Here is a 17,221-nt window from a genome sequence, read left to right as displayed (position 1 = left end):
GCTATTCTTTACTGGAACTCAAACCATATTTTAAAAGGGAGCAGACATAAGCGGCTATGCCTAAAATGCTAAAGAATGAATCTTTAATTATTGCTAAACACTGTGCTATTGATAATTGATCTGCTAATGAAATATAGAGATCCATTTTCCTTGATTATTAGTCAGACTTGTAGTCATTCCAATACAAAGTAAACTACCCATCAACCCATTTTCTCTAGCCTTTTCCTTAGACATTTCTATCATTATTTGCATTGCTTGTGAGCGTGAACAAATGCATTCATCAACATTCACAAAACTGAAGAAATGTGTTCAATTTTGGTTTACCCGATTGCCTGTCCTTTCTAATATAAATTTCAAAACACTCAATACAACATAAAACATGGTTGGAATTACTGATATTGAAATAGAAATCTCTATAACATTATCACATTTAGTAAAACCAAATAACTAGGTATCTATGGGTCCTAGGATGATGGTGACTGTCTTAATTAAAATCTCATATCTTTCCTCAAAGATTAACAAGAACCACCCCTCCCCCTTTCTCTTCCACATAAATAAACCAAACCTTTAGCCCTTTCTCTTCCACGTAAACCACGCCTTCACCCCTTTCTCTTCCACGTAAATAAACCACGCCTTCACCCCTTTCTCTTCCACGTAAATAAACCACGCCTTCACCCCTTTCTCTTCCACGTAAATAAACCACGCCTTCACCCCTTTCTCTTCCACATAAATAAACCATGCCTTCACCCCTTTCTCTTCCACGAAAATATACCACGTCTTCACCCCTTTCTCTTCCACGTAAATAAACCACGCCTTCACCCCTTTCTCTTCCACGTAAATAAACCACGCCTTCACCCCTTTCTCTTCCACGTAAATAAACCACGCCTTCACCCCTTTCTCTTCCACATAAACCACGCCTTCACCCCTTTCTCTTCCACGTAAATAAACCACGCCTTCACCCCTTTCTCTTCCATGTAAATAAACCACGCCTTCACCCCTTTCTCTTCCATGTAAATAAACCACGCCTTCACCCCTTTCTCTTCCATGTAAATAAACCACGCCTTCACCCCTTTCTCTTCCATATAAATAAACCACGCCTTCACCCCTTTCTCTTCCATGTAAATAAACCACGCCTTCACCCCTTTCTCTTCCACGTAAATAAACCACACCTTCACCCCTTTCTCTTCCACGTAAATAAACCTCGCCTTCACCCCTTTCTCTTCCACGTAAATAAACCACGCCTTCACCCCTTTCTCTTCCACGTAAATAAACCACGCCTTCACCCCTTTCTCTTCCATATAAATAAACCACGCCTTCACCCCTTTCTCTTCCATATAAATAAACCACGCCTTCACCCCTTTCTCTTCCATGTAAATAAACCACGCCTTCACCCCTTTCTCTTCCATGTAAATAAACCTCGCCTTCAGTGTCACAGGAGGTAGAATACCACCATGATCTCCAGCTTGTCAGCAGGGGAATAAACACAACAAGTGAGCACAGGGGAGAAGGAACAAGGGCAGGTTTCCGGGGCTCCTCAGAAAGGGGAAAAATGTGGGGGACCAGAGAGGGGACAAGGACCAGCCTGGAGGGGAGATGGCATAGGCCCAGGGACGGAGTGGCGGGTGGGCTGGGGCAGCAGTGTGATGGAGGTCTGAGGGCTGCAGTGGGGAGACGAGGAGGCAGGTGCTGAGGAGGCCTGCTGAGGCTGCCATGGTGGAGGCTGTGACCCGGTGGCCCACATGCCTGCTGGGAGTCTCCATAGCCCAGGAGTCACTGGAGACAGGGACCCACCACAGCCTCTGCTCCACTGCAGTCGGGAAAGGGGAGGTGACGTCAGGGCTGGGATAGTGACCTTCCTCAATCAGCAGATACACTTAACAAGTTGATGTCAAAAGCTACACCGAGTTCTTCTGTTTAATAAGTGTTTTAGGTCAGAGCAATTTAGCAAGTACTTATGCCCTCACACTGTCACCCTGTCCCAGGCCCACTTGGGTTTCTGCCAAGACCTGGGGAGATAGACACGGGGACAAGGATGGCAGCTCCTCTTGCTGTTCTGTCCTCACCCCTGTCACCCCGCCACCAGATTCCCGGGGTAGGGCCACCTCCCCTGCATTCCACAGAGGATGGGGGAGGGTGTGTGGATGAATGTGTGTGTATTTGTGTGTGGGTGACTGTGTATGAGGAAGGTGTGTGTGTAATAAGTGTGGGAAGGATCTTATGAGTTTATGAGTGTAAAGATTTTGTGTGCAAAAAAGACTGTACTTGAGATGCATGTGTGTGTATATGGGCTAATGTGTGAGAAGGCATGTAAATGTGTGCACAAGGAGTGTGTGTGCATAAGGATCACGCATGGTAGGGTGTTTTTGTATATATATGTGTGTGGCGAGCATACGAGTGTGTGTGTGAGAGACTGTGAGTGTGATCTGTGTGTAAATGTATGCACACTATTATGTGTAAGTTTAAGTTAGTTACAGTGAAAAAGAACTACATTGTTTTTTAGTTCCTGTTAAATTTTTAAATATATTTTACTGTTCCTGTTTGTTTTTTATTGAAATGTTTAAATTAAATTTTCTGTTTATTACACAGCAATGAAATATGAACCACAATAAATGTTCCTGTGCACGGAGGGCGTATGGCACGGCAGGTGGGCACTGCAGGCGGCTTTCCTGGACCCCGAGCGCTCAGAGCTGAGCTGGGCCCTGCCTCCAGCCCTGCCACCTTAGTCTACCTCTCTGAGCATCTGCGTCCATATTTATGAGAAGTAAATACAACTAAGAACAGGTTCTAAGCGTTTTTGTGAGGATTAATTCAAATACATATTAATCAACTTGAAGTTAATTTTAGAACACAGTCACTGCACAGACTCACACATATGTGCACACTCATAGGCACTCACACATCCAAAAGCTCCTTACACCCTTGCACAAACACCCACGCAATCACGACCTTCTCACACATGAACCCACACACATGCATGCACAAGCTCACATTCACACACATCCAAACCACCCACCCACCCACACACACACACACACACACACACACACACTTTTTAGGTCATTCCCACACGCATTTTCCTACTCCTTAAACACACACATCATCTTTACACACACGCATTCACACACACAAATTTAAATGCTAATCCAGGGAGAGCATGAAGTTTTTTTAAACACATAAATTTCTAAAATCATTAAGACTTACTTGTGAATTGAATAAAATTCTCACAGATATATAATGCTCTTTCAAGTAATTGTACATGCTTTTGTGATAAATGAATAAATAATAATAAAAACTATTACTGGAATATAGTAGCTTTTTTATCCTGCATTTTTGTCTTCTATTGTGTGTGTGGAGATAATTATAATTATGAAGTGTTCACAGAACAATGAATGGCTGGTAATGAGATATAGATGACTTTATTGACTTCTTCACACTTTCTTGTATTTTGCAATTTAAAAAAAATAATTATGTCTTCCGTTCATTGTTTCCAAACATGAACAAATGCTCTTTTAAAATACGTGCATTTATTCTCATTTGTCATTTCGACTGCACCTCACAGACTCTCAGAGACTTCGAGTCCAGAGTCCTGCTTGAAACACCCGGGAAAATATTATCGACACTTTGCAAATCACTTCTTTCTGTCTCCGCATTCCTTTCCAGTGTCTCCTTTTCCTATTTTAATAAAACTTTTAAAATAATAAAAAAAGAGATAAATAAATACTAAATACGTATCTGCAGAGGCGCTGGAACCAATTCCCTCACAGATACCCAGGGATGATTGTGTGCGTGTGTGTGTGTGTGTGTATACACTCACACACACACACACATTATATATATATATATATATATATATATATATATATATATATATATACATACATACATACATAGATGTCCTCTCATGAGTATAAGAGGATGATACATTTGGAAATTTAAAAGGTATACAATGTAAAAGTTACTTTGATTTCTGCTATTTTCCTAAGATAGCTAGAGTTACTGTAAACCCAAAGTTCTCTTTTAAAGTAAATGTCTAGTCAAGACCTCTGTATAACTGGCTCGCTATTTCTGAAGTCTTTAAGGTGTGAGACTGAAGCCATATATTCTCTGGGCTGTATCTCGCTCTACTTCACAAGTGTGCGCTCCAGAGAGCGGGCTGCATGGATATGGGTGTACAATGGCAGATCCAGGGCAATCAGAGTGTGGGTCTGCTTGTACCCACAGAATTTTCTGCAGTCCGAGCTGGTCAACATGACCAGCGCTCACAGGTCGAAGACCGAAGCTCCCCACTGGTCCCTGATGGCTGGCACCCACCCACGGTGGGGGCTCCCTGCCTCTGTGAGTGAGCCTGCCTTGAGGGGCAGATCCCGGGCCTGGTCATGGGCGCTTCTCAGAACTGGGATTAAGGTTCCAGAGCTGCAGCGTCTGGAACTGTGGCAAAGGTCACTGCCATTCAATCCCCTAATCAAGCCAATTGAGGTTTATTGTCTAAATTCTCCCTTTACAGGATGATCTTTTATTACAGAAAGCATTGTTGCAGATCATCTTTTATTACAGAAAGCATTGTTTTATCTGCAAACTGGGTTAAATAAATAAATGGGTATCCACAGAAAAGTAATGATGTCCTTCTAATTCATTGTTAAACAAGATTATAATTATTTTTATAGACATAACAACATCTATTAGTGTCCAAAATAGGACCAACAGACATTGACAGACTAACTGGTATATCAGACAGAAGAAATACAATGAGTGTTGTGTTGATAAGATGTTTCATACAAATAATAAGTTATTTTTAAACCTCAGAACTTACGAATTGATTCAAAGTATATACTGCACTTAACTACAGGGTGGGGGCTAAGTTTGTCACACAGTTAAATTTTTTCAGGTCTGTAATGGTCATGACATTCTATTGAACTCAATGACTAAAATTAACTGTCTTAATATTAAAGTAGGGATGAAAAGATTATTTGACTAAAGTTGACTATGCCTAAAAATACTTTAAAAGTATTAACTATCGATTTTCATTCGAAAAGTTGCTTGTCCTCTACCATCAACTCCCAATTCGTGCACTGCCACGCCCTGGACTGGTGTTCCTGCTGAAACTGCTGGGTCAGCCTTACACCCTGATCCACACCACAGCTCCTAACCTTTCCATGGGAGTCGTTCCTTTTCATACTCCCTGCAGAGAAGATAGTAATGGGGTTTTTTTTAAGGTACACATTAAGAGCATAGCAACCAACCACTTAAATTTCTGTGCCTCAGATAACACTACGCAGCTTTCAGGGAGTAAAAGACAGTTTGATAACTGAACAAATAGGTCTCCGATCGCTTGGTACCTGATGATCAATAGGACGGTTAGGGTATCCTAAGCTGTTTAATAACATATTTTTGATACATTTATAACCACCTGAAATTATAGCAGCACCAATATTATTTTTTGTTAACTGGTAGCCTCTGTCCATAGAATCAAGGTCACTTGTTTTTCTTTTTTTTCTAGGTATAACTTGGCTACTCTATTAACTTTTTTTTTCCCTTCAATTTCTTATTGAATTTATTGGGGTGACATCGGTTAATAAAATTACACAGGTTTCAGGTGCACAATTCTACAGCACATCATCTGTAGACTGCTCTGTGTGTTCACCGCCCCAAGTCCAGCCGCCCTCCATCACCATCTGCCCCACCCCTACCCTCCCTGACCCTTGTTCCCTCCTGCAATCCACACTGTTGTCTGTCTGTAAGGTCTGTTTTCCCCACGGGAAAGGTAGTGGTGGAAAAGAGGAGAGAAAAAACATGTTTGTGTTATATATAAATTTTAATCTGCTGCCAAACGTTTGACAGCAGGCAGGCAAAATAAAGACGTGACATGGCCCTTACCTGTCTGTGATCCCACAGGAGTCAATCTGAAGGTCACTGAAGTTCCCCAGGGACCCCTGCTGAACTGAAACCAGATCTACCACTTTGCTACCAATAGAAATGAGCCTCATACATCCCTGAAATCCACCCAGGGGATTTTTACATTTGGATCCAACGCTGTTGTCAGGACAACCTGATAAAAGCAAAACACAGGAAAACCAGGATATATCACAATGTTAGGTAAAATTTCAGTATCATAGACTACTTCGTTAAAAAAAATAAAATCAGCATTTACTTTATTAAATTAAAATAGGGAGAAAAGCTCGCTGCAGTTATTATTAGTTTGATCCGAATTACAAGTTTCAATTCATACAAAGTACTTCTCTTTATTATCATAGGATCCATAGGAAATTACTACTATTGAAATAATTATGGGCAAGGATATTGACTTGATTCACATTTAAAAATTATGCATATATTAGCTCAAGAATCCTAAACATGTATGTCAGCAGTATTAAATTATATCTAATTTAAACACAGGAATGTAGCCTTTTGGGACATAAAAGTAGTAGAAAGGATGAAACTGTGCACTGCAGCTAAGAAGAGATAAATAAATCAATAGTGGTGAAATACCTCTAAAGTTGAAGCTACCTATTTGAAACAGAGGTTATACTGACTTGAAATAAAATTACTATTTTATTTAATTAAGTGACTTATTTTAATATACATACAAGAGTCATTATGGTATACATGCATTTTAATAAATCATATTGGCTTAATGTCAAAAACACTTCCCTGAGTTTATTTACTCTTTGCCTCATAAAAGAATGTTCTTTTATATTATTTTTTTTCTAACATTATTCTAAGACCTGTTACTAATTATTTAAATAATAAAGAACTATAATACTGACCATTATTGTCTGGGGTTTAATGATGTTCTAAGTGTTTTTCTATCCAAGTGAAATAAATAATTTTATGGAGCATGAACACATATATTATGCATTTTTCATTAATCTTTCTTTGCTGTTATGGTTGTCAACCACTCTTACAATTTCAAAGAATAAGAAATGAATCAGCAACTTCCTAATTCTGTACAATCTATACTAGTTTTCTACCTGGGAATTTCCACTATAATTTTTTTCTTTTTTTTTTGTGGCAGAGACAGAGAGTCAGAGAGAGGGACAGACAGACAGGAAGGGAGAGAAATGAGAAACATCAATTCTCTGTTGCGGTTCCTTAGTTGTTTATTGATTGATTTCTTATATGTGCCTTGACCAGGGGGCTACAGCAGACTGAGTGACCCCTTGCTCAATCCAGCGACCTTGGGCTCAAGCTGGTGAGCTTTGCTCAAACCAGATGAGCCCACGCTTAAGCTGGCGACCTCAGGGTCTCAAACCTGGGTCCTCCACATCCCAGTCCAATGCTCTATCCACTGTGCCACTGCCTGGTCAGGCTATAATTAAAATATATTGACTGAGAATATTTATCCTTAATGCATTGTTTTCCTAACAAAATACATTTACATAGTAAGTCAAAGCCACACTCATATTCAAAACTGCTTTCGGACACATTGAAATGTTGTATTTTAACCAATGGAGACAATGAAGTTTCAAATTTAATTTATCAAGAAAAGGTAATGAAAGCTCTTTGAGTATCAATTTATAATACATAGCACTAGACACATTTTCAGAGTTCAAATTACTGCCGTGGTGTAGGGTATAGTTACCATATCTCTGTATGTTTTCTACATGACTTATTAACCAATTACGAATGTTAAAATAGAAATTGAGAGGATAATAGTTCAATAATATTTGGGGCAACTACAATATGCCAGGAATATAAACAGCTCTGCTAATCTCCTTTTCTCCAGGTGGTGTTTCCCGACACGTTTCGAACTATTTCAGACTAGAATAAATCGTGCAACCTGCCCGTAGGAAACAAAACTAAGAAAACTTGTAGCCGCAGGAAAGGTCACGGAACTTGACGGAAAGCACACCCTCGCATCACGAGGCGCGGCACATTCCAGCCACAGAGGCTAATAGCAAGAGATGCTAAGAACAAAGAAGGAGTTCAAGGCAGGTTAGGCTCATTAGTCTGTGATAACAGGCATCGACGAGCTAACAGAATGCAACAGCAGAGAGAAGTTCAGCACTGAACCCGTTTGAAATGAAAGTTCTAAAATAGGAAGATTTCTGGGGAATACTTAATGCTGAATTAATGGATGGCTCCATTACTAGAGGCAGTCAGCATGCTAAGCACCTCTGAAGATGACAGATAAATTATCACTGTATGTCACTGTGCCAGAGTGAGATGTCGGCTTTGACTTCACGGCGACGTAGCTGGTCCGTGGGTGAGTGATGTGTGACCTACCCGAGCAGGCGGGTGAGAATCCGGCACAGTTTGGCATCGCTAGCTCGCGCCGTGTAGCGTGTTAGTCGTCAGCACAAAGATTGCATAGGGAAATACACAGACCTTGATCTGGAGAACCCAGATTTAAAGTTTATAATTTATAAATGATAAAAACTGATCACAATACAGTCTGACTTTTTGGAAAGCAGGGATGCATTTTGCTTTTTGGATGCATTTGAAGGGATGGGCAGAAAAAAGTAAAAAAATGACAGACTGACAGACAGACAGTGAAGCTGGCATCGTATTCATTGAACACTACACGTTCAGGAGTGGCCACTCTCCCAACATGACAGTTGCTCCCAAGACTGACACAGAACGGAGATGCACCCAGGCTGCTGGGACAGACTGCGCCTTCACTGCGGGGCATGCAATCCGGTTAGACTGACCATTTGCTGATAAGAAAACTGTAAACTGGCTGGTGAATTTAAAGAGAAGTGAGGGAGAACTGATGGGAAGTGTCTCAGGACATGGGATATTTATTTACTTGCAGATAAACTGGCTGAAGAATTAACGACCTAAGGAAAGCCTTCCACCTAGGTCAAACAGTCTAGTGACAAAGGGGACTCTCACCTGCACAGACCAGAGGGGTTTCTAGGCTGGCCATCAGTTACAGCTGCCCTGGGGATGTGTTCCCAGGACTCAGGGCTTTCAGTGCTAAATCTGGGGAGAGCTAGTCACCCCAATGCCAGTACCGCTCAGACAACCAGGGCCCCTATGCAGTCCTGCACTTTAGGGGATCTTAGTCTGCCCTCGTCCAGCCAGGCTTTTGCTCATGGCTCCACAAGGTCTCACAGAGAAAGGTGATGTGTCCTCTACAGCTCTTCTCCCCACTCTCCAGTCCACTTCCAGAATCCAGAAGTCCCAGCCCCAAAGCCTCTACCAGGTTCTGGAGGCCGGGAGGAGGGTGCAGAGCAGCAGAAGGCCTCCTGCTCTCTTCGGGACCCTTGCCCTTGCCCCCAGCCCTGGAAACGTCAGGGAGCCCTGGAGATCGCAGGGCATGTATTTAGGGGCTAGCACCTGCTGCCAGGATCAAACGTACAGTATTTGGAAGTGAAGGGCGATGACTGAGTAGATCCCAAAGTAATCTTAAAGTTGGTTATTTTTTAACGTGCCAAAATCGGGATTTTACTATAGAAGCTTCCACAGCACATTGTTTAAAAAACACCTTAATAAATGTCAAATTATAAAGGCCATGGGAGAAAGAATAAACCTCAAATTCAAGACAAATCCACCTGAGGGGGATGAAGGGTATGATCCTGGAAGGACAAATGGGTGTTGGTCACACTATCTTTCTTTCTTTCTTTTTTTTGGTCACACTATCTTTCTTAAGCTGTGAAATGCATGTGTAGATGTATATTTTCAAAAACTAATGAGTACTATTTAAATTGCATATATTTCATGTAAGATGTGAACAACAGAGGGAACTGGACGTGGGCATCTGGGAAGTCCTTGTGTATCTTTGCAACACTTTGGTAAATCTAAAACTATTCATAAATTCAAAACTGACTGAAATATAATGGTGTGTGTCATACGTATCATAATAGAAACTATATTACAGAGTTCACCTGTGATCTATTTCACTATAAAATATCATGGGTCTGAATAAAAGCAATCAAAATATTCTACAAAAGAAATAGGGAGGCATCATTAAATCTGAACATGGACAAAAAATACTTTAAAATGATGATTCTATATTTATGATTTACACTTTTATCCTGATGATTATTTTATCATTTTTTGCATCCATCATTTGACAATATAGTTGTTCTTTTCCTCCTTATTTCTGTTAGTGCTTCTAAATCTTTTCCTTTGAAGTAAAGACTCTTGGTTAAGTTAGTCTATATATTTCACCATCTCTTAAAGGAATGTGTTCATATGGGTTACCATATACTCAATTATATATTCCATCAGGTTTTATAAACAACTTGGTTCAGAAATGCACAAATCTTACTAAAGGAAGAAGTTCTATCTTTTAAGATTATTGGCACTATCCTGCCTTGCATAGTGATAGATTATGTACAACTTTTGTTTGTTTGTTTGTTTGTTTGTTCTTAATATCAGATACATGATTCATGGTCTGTGTGCTTACTGTCAATTCTTAGAAAGGGATTGGTGTTTTACTGATGAATAATAAAAATTGGGCTTTCCACCAAATTCAAAAGTGGTTCTAGACAGAAGTAACAATTTAATGAAAAATAACAACAATGAAAAATACCTCAAGCCACTATTAAAAATGTCTTACTACTATCGATTTTACAACTTTACCTTTCTAATGGGGAATAACATTTTGTTTTCATTTTCAGTGCTATAGATTCATTACTATCTCCAAGGTTTCCCTTCCAAGCTTTCAGTTCAATTTAACTTCCACTGGACCAGTCAACGCTTCACTTGTTTTGTTCTCCGGGAGAGGTGACCTGGCATTGAAGGCTGATGCCCGAATTGCATCAAATGCATCAGTTATTGCATTATTACTTTGCAATGAGAAGAGGTTTCTGTGGCTAATTAAGTTAGATTATTCTGTCCATCAGCATAACATTGCCCTTCTATACTGGGCAGTAGGAAAGTAATAACGATGCTCTAGAGATGCTAAGAGATGCAATCAGGAAAATACTACAACGGCCTGACCTGTGGTGGCGCAGTGGATAAAGCGTCGACCTGGAAATGCTGAGGTCGCCGGTTCGAAACCCTGGGCTTGCCTGGTCAAGGCACATATGGGAGTTGATGCTTCTAGCTCCTCCCCACCTTCTCTCTCTGTCTCTCTCTCTCCCTCTCTGTCTCCCTTTCTCTCTCCTCTCTAAAATGAATAAATAAAATTAAAAAAAAAAAAAAAAAAAAAAAAAAAGGAAAATACTACAACGAAACCAGTCCATAAAATTAGAAAAAGACATGTAAGGACCACTTAACATCAGAGAAATACAACAAAGTTGGAAAGTAAGAACTGAAGAGTGTGGATAATTTCACCTGATCTCATTGTAGAAACCGTAAACGTAAGTAAATTCACCATGAAGAAATACATTTTAGGTTATAGTCTGTCACCTTGATCCATTCAACATTTCCACGTTCAAAGAAAACGAGACATTAGTCTATAGCACTGACAGTAAGTAAAATATGATAACATCCCCCAGACAGAGGGGTAGTAACTGCAAGTCTAGTTCAACTGCCCTTACAGCCTGACCACTTCTCTTACCTCCAAAATAATAGGTACCACCTGAATAGATCTGCTCAGGCCCCAGGGAAGCAGCAGCAGACGTCACCTGGCCATCCACCACCACGCTCAGGTGATTCCTCTTGACAGATAAGGAGATGAAATGCCACTGTCCATCATTTAATCCAACACCTAGGAAAGATAAAATCAGTTTAAAGACTTATGTCTCAACAGTGAACAGTATAAACAATCGGTGAGGAACAGCAATATAACCATCACTCAATCAAGTACAGTGCTCACATCGATTAATAACAGGAAACAAAAAGGAAGAGAGGAAAAGCAAGGACGTAGGCATTCGCCCCCTGCATGGGAAGATGTGCATATCATCTTCCCTTCTTAGGGTCTCAACGGAGAACAGAATTTCCGGATTTAGACAATCCTACATGGTTACAATCTTTCAATTATTTGGCATGGGCCGATGTTCACTTTTCATCATGAAATTTAGCTTTTAGAGCAGTGGTAGTCAACCTGGTCCCTACTGCTCACTAGTGGGCATTCCAGCTTTCATGGTGGGCAGTAGCGGAGCAACCAAAGTATAAATAAAAAGATAGATTTTAAAAAAAAAGATAGATTTAACTATAGTAAATTGTTTTATAAAGATTTATTCTGCCAAACTTAGCGAAAATCCGACATAAAGTACTTGGTAAGTAATTATTATTATATGCTTTAACTTGCTGTAACTCTGCTTTATAAATTTTATAAAGTAAAGTTACTTCCCTGGCTTTATAAATCACCATTACTGTGGAACCAGTGGGTGGTTAAAAAATTTTACTACTAACAGAGATACAAAAGTGGGCGGTAGGTATAAAAAGGTTGACTACCCCTGCTTTAGAGGAAGGGGTTTGGGAAGGGCATAGATGTGTTCCAAAAGTCTAGGTCAGCGGTTCTCAACCTGTGGGTCGCGACCCTGGCGGGGTCACCTAAAGCCATCGGAAAATACATAATGCATATCAGGTATTTACATTCCGAATCATAACTGTAGCAAAATTACAGTTATGAAGTAGCCACTAAAATTATTTTTTGGTTTGGGGTCACCGCAACATGAAACTGCATTGCGGGGTCACAGCATTAGAAAGGTTGAGAACCACTGGTCTAGGTTATATCCAAGGCAACATTTTTAGTTTCAGCCCTCCCATTTAAACATGTTTTCTCACATTCTTTTGTTTTTGTTGATGATTATAATGCTTAAATATTTTTATTAATTAGGCCCTGGCTGGTTGGCTCAGCAGTAGAGCATTGGCCTAACGTGGAAGTCCCGGGTTCGATCCTCAGCCAGGGCACACAGGAGAAGTGCCCATCTGCTTCTCCACCCTTCTCCCTCTCCTTCCTTTCTGTCTCTCTCTTCCCCTCCTGCAGCCAAGGCTCCATGGGAGCAAAGTTGGCCCGGGCACTGAGGACGGCTCCATGGCATCTGCCTCAGGCGCTAGAATGGTTCCGGCCATGGCAGAGCAATGCCTCAGATGGGCAGAACATCACCCCCTGGTGGGTATGGCAGGTGGGTCCAGTAGGGCGCATACAGGAGTCTAACTGCCTTCTTGCTTCTAACTTTGGAAAAATAAAAATATTAAAAAATATATTTTTATTGATTGATGAGAGAGAAACATCGATTTGTTTTTCCACATATTCATGCATTCTTAGGTCGATTCTTGTATGTGCCCTGACTGGGGCTCAAACCCACAACCGTGGCATATTGAGATGATGCCCTAAGCAACAGCAGTAGAAGAACACTGGTAGACTTTCCCTCTCAAAGGGAATTAAGTCTACAAGGCTCTGTGATTGATATTCAGCAGGCAGAAGGAATTTAAAGCATCTCAGCTGTGGATTTACCAGTAAGTTTTCCATCCACTGAATAGTCAACTCTGTACGACTTTTGCAGATTAAATTAGTAAACAAAAATATAAGTATTCTATTAAACTTGAAGGTCATGGGTCTCTCTTCCAATATGATGTGCAATTTCTTTTTTCCCCCAGCTATTTTCAACCACAAGCTTACAGACAGAAAATGCATAGAAGGTCCCTTAGGTGACTAAGTTCTTTGTCCTGGACACATCTAGTATAACGCAAATTCCACCCTGGGCATCAAAGCTCATTTTCACATTACTTCCAGGAAACAAAAATGAGTCTCAAAGAGCCAACTCTGGCTTGATTTGTAAAAGATAATGATGAAGACCTGAAAACTAAAAATGAAGAACGGGGGTTGGATACTTTTAGACACATTTTCTAAGAGCAGACTCTGAAATAGATGGCTGAATAGAATTACATAATCCCTGCCAGTGTGAGATTAGACTGAAATAAATCAGCTGTCCCAGACTTGTCATCTGGTGCTTCCTCTAAGAGGACACATTGGAGTGCAAATCCTTGTGCTGGGTTTTGTGTCCCACAGCCACTTGCCTCCCTCCTTCCCACCACATGTCTCCTGCCATCTTTCTCCAAGTGGCAATGTGCCTGTGTACATGGCCTGACTCCTGTTATTCCATTTTAGGCTTCCCACTGGTCCAGGACAGCACTTCTCAAACTACCTGTGGGATGAACATTTTCTTTTCCCAGCTACTGCAGATTGATACTTTTGACAAAATGCAATCAAAATGAATTGCTAAAAAAATTAAAGATGACATATAAAATACAAGCCCACTGACCACGTGCTTAGACGGTGCAGCAATACCGTATGGCTACAGCGGTTTTTAAGAGCTTCATCTCACTTGTTACACCCATCTTGGTAACAAGTGTTGCACTGAACCAGTTCTACTGCAGGGACCACACTGAGCGGCATGCTCAGAGGACTGCTGGGTCGGGTGCACGGCAGGATTGAGTCAGAGGCTCAGGAACTTCTTTTGTACATATGGAAGCCAATTGAAATTAAGAACAATGGACAGCTGAGACAGGTCCACTGTGTTATTTGACACAGTTAAATGTACCTCTCTACCCAGCTAGCAGGTTATGAACTGGGCTACGTCTGTGGGGAAACCTTCAGAAAACTTTTCTCAAGCCTCACTGGTGACAGACATCACTCACATGCTGAGGAGACTTATTACCTGTCAGTGGGATTTATTAGTCAAATAACATAAGGGACCTGTTTAATTCATTTCATCGAACTCTACATAATAAACAGGATCACTTTTTAAATCAGTCCATTGTTTTAAGAATATTGCTCCTTCCCATTTTTAGGAGGGATGAGAACTGAGCCCCTTTCGAAAGCTTGAAAAAGAGGGAAAGGAGAAGGAGGGATTACAGACGCTGCATTTTTTTCTTGTTCATGATGCTAGGTAACTAAATCCTAATTCTAGCACATGGCTCCCACTGCTCATAATTTTTGAGTCTGGAGGGGGGACATTGTTGGTGTCATGATACAATAATAATAACAATTTCATTGAACTGTTATTCATAACAGGTACTGTGTGGTTTACATGCATGGTGTCATTTAGTCTCACAACACTGCTATAATTATTCTCACCTACGTAAATATGAGAAAATGAGGCTCGAGGAGGATAAACCACCCAAGGCAGCACACAGCTGGTGAGCTGACTCCAACACCCACTCTGCCTGCAGGACTGGGGGCCCTTTACCTTTCTGCTTGTGTTTACAATTAGCAGAGAAGGAGAAAAGGCCCGCTAACAGGTGGGCAGCGGGCTGGCACTCTGGGGGAGGCCTCGGAGGTGTGAGCAGCTGGCCAGCGCCCAGAGCGAGGCCCTGGTTTCTCCCATGGGCAATAATCTCAGAACAAAATCACTGTGTGACTACGATAAAATGGGACCCCCCAAAAAAAAAAATCAAAACTACTTTATAACCCTGTCTAAAAACACAAAAGCAAGGCCGCTATGAAAACCACAGACATACTGAAGTTGCTCTCCTGGATAATAGGAATGTGGCAACTGGTTTACTGTTTAAGCTTTATTTCATTCCTCCATCTTTTAGATAAAATTTACAAAGATACCTACCTACTCACACAATCACCCGCACTTCCTGACAGTTTTTTAATCTAGAGCAATTCTCGACTTCCTTGAAACCACTCACAAATCAGCTAACCACAACTCAAAATCCAATAATCAATCATCTCTTGCACCTTTGTACTGAGACACCCCATGGTTTCCCAGGGCGTGCGCTCTGATGCCATAAGCAGTAAACCCAACGGGTTTGATTACAGGAGCGATTACCACGGTGTGTGGGCAGGGAGCCCCAACAACGCCAAACAGAACCACCAAGTAGAACGGGACAAAGAAAGGAAGTGTTTGCATATCCGGTAATCAGAACAGAACTGTTTACCAGAAATCTCTCTCTCTCTTCCTTTTCCTTTCTTCTTCCCTCCTCTCTCCTTCTTCTTCTCCTTCCCGTCCCCCCCCTCTTCCTCCTTCTCTTTTCTCCCTCCTTCCTGTCCTCTCCTTTCCCCACTTCTCTGCCTCTTCTCACCCTCTCAAGCCTAAACCATGTATGTGAACACACAAAACACAGCAAGAAGAAAAAGATTTATATCCGCTGCTCATATATAATCTTCTGGTAGCACTCTTAAATTGCTACAGAAATATTGTGACAGCTTAGCCACCATCATTCTCTCATAAGACTATAATAAGCACCCAGGGAGTAAGATGTATAAGGAAAAAAGAAGCCTGCTGCATAGGGTAGGTTCTTTGCAAAGGTGCAAAAGGTAATTATACACAGGCCATTACTCAGGGAACAACCGAAATGTTCTGCCTGCTTCCCGATGTCTTCCAGTGCTCTGAACCCGTGCCAGAAATTCCTGCGTCCACTAACTGTACCCACTAACCACGATTAAAGGTCCAAACCATCAGATAGCTCTTGCCAAGAGGAAAGAAAATAAGGAGGTCACTGGTGATAATCACTTTAGTGGAAAGTGGGAGTTTAAGGGAGTGTCAGAATTACAATCTGAAAGGGTAGAAATATCCAACAGTGAAAAGGAAGAGGGGGAAATAAACAGTCTTCTCCTGGGTGAAGCCAAACCAGAGGCTTGCCTGCTCCACTGCCAGGGCCACAGAATCACGAGTGCCTGGTACATGAAAAATGCAGAAACAGCATGTATTCTGCAAGCCTGCACCTGCCAGGCCCTGCCCAGGAGAGCAAGAAGCTTGTTTACAGGCCCAAGTTTCACCTTTAGGCAAAAGCAGCAGCAGAAATGCTAAAATCATACCAGAAACCTCCAACTTAACAATAAAGAATTTGTTTTAAATAGGAAAATATATCTAATGATACAATATAACAATATAAGTATTGTTCATTGGGTTTTGGATGGCATCTGAATGATTTTTGCTTTGATATCTATAAAAGTGACAAAGACTAAAAATATTGTGAGTCATGAGGGATTCTGTACTAGTGTTAATATGTTTTATGGTTTGGACTGATATAATAGCTTTAATATCTCAAAAATGATATAGGCTGACATAATATTTTCAAAGAATTCCAAATGACAATTTGCAAAACTATATATCACATTAAAAATGGAGCCTGATAATTCAAACACTTGCACAGTTCAGTTCTTCCTCAACACAATTTAATTTTTAATGATTTTATTTTATTGACTTTAGAGAGAAGAGAGAGAGAAGGGGTAGGGGAGCAAGAACCATCAACTCATAGTAGTTGTTTCTCATATGTACCTTGACCAGGCAAGCCCTGGGATTCGAACTGGTGACCTCAGTGTAAGGTGGTCAGCAGTGGGGGAAGGTCATGTGAGGAACCCAGACCCGGGAACTTTGGCTAGAGCCACGCACACTCATGCGCGCCAAAAGAAACTTCCCAGGAGTCCTTG

General features: G+C 41.1%; 1 protein-coding gene across 3 annotated transcripts in view; it reads right to left on the bottom strand.

Moving 5' to 3' along the window:
• CNTNAP4 (contactin associated protein family member 4) overlaps positions 1 to 17,221 on the bottom strand; it is a 313,756-nt gene that overhangs the window by 77,083 nt on the left and 219,452 nt on the right. For all 3 annotated transcript variants that reach the window (XM_066349003.1, XM_066349002.1, XM_066349004.1), the window contains 2 exons: positions 11,450 to 11,599; positions 5,875 to 6,046 (listed from right to left, as the gene is read on the bottom strand). In XM_066349003.1, the coding sequence (XP_066205100.1) occupies positions 5,875 to 6,046; positions 11,450 to 11,599 (322 nt within the window). The remainder of the gene's footprint in view (positions 1 to 5,874; positions 6,047 to 11,449; positions 11,600 to 17,221) is intronic.

Source organism: Saccopteryx leptura, chromosome 9 (genome assembly GCF_036850995.1).
Source record: "Saccopteryx leptura isolate mSacLep1 chromosome 9, mSacLep1_pri_phased_curated, whole genome shotgun sequence".
In the NCBI taxonomy this organism is placed as follows: Eukaryota; Metazoa; Chordata; class Mammalia; order Chiroptera; family Emballonuridae; genus Saccopteryx; species Saccopteryx leptura.
This window is presented reverse-complemented; position numbering and strand designations above follow the sequence as displayed.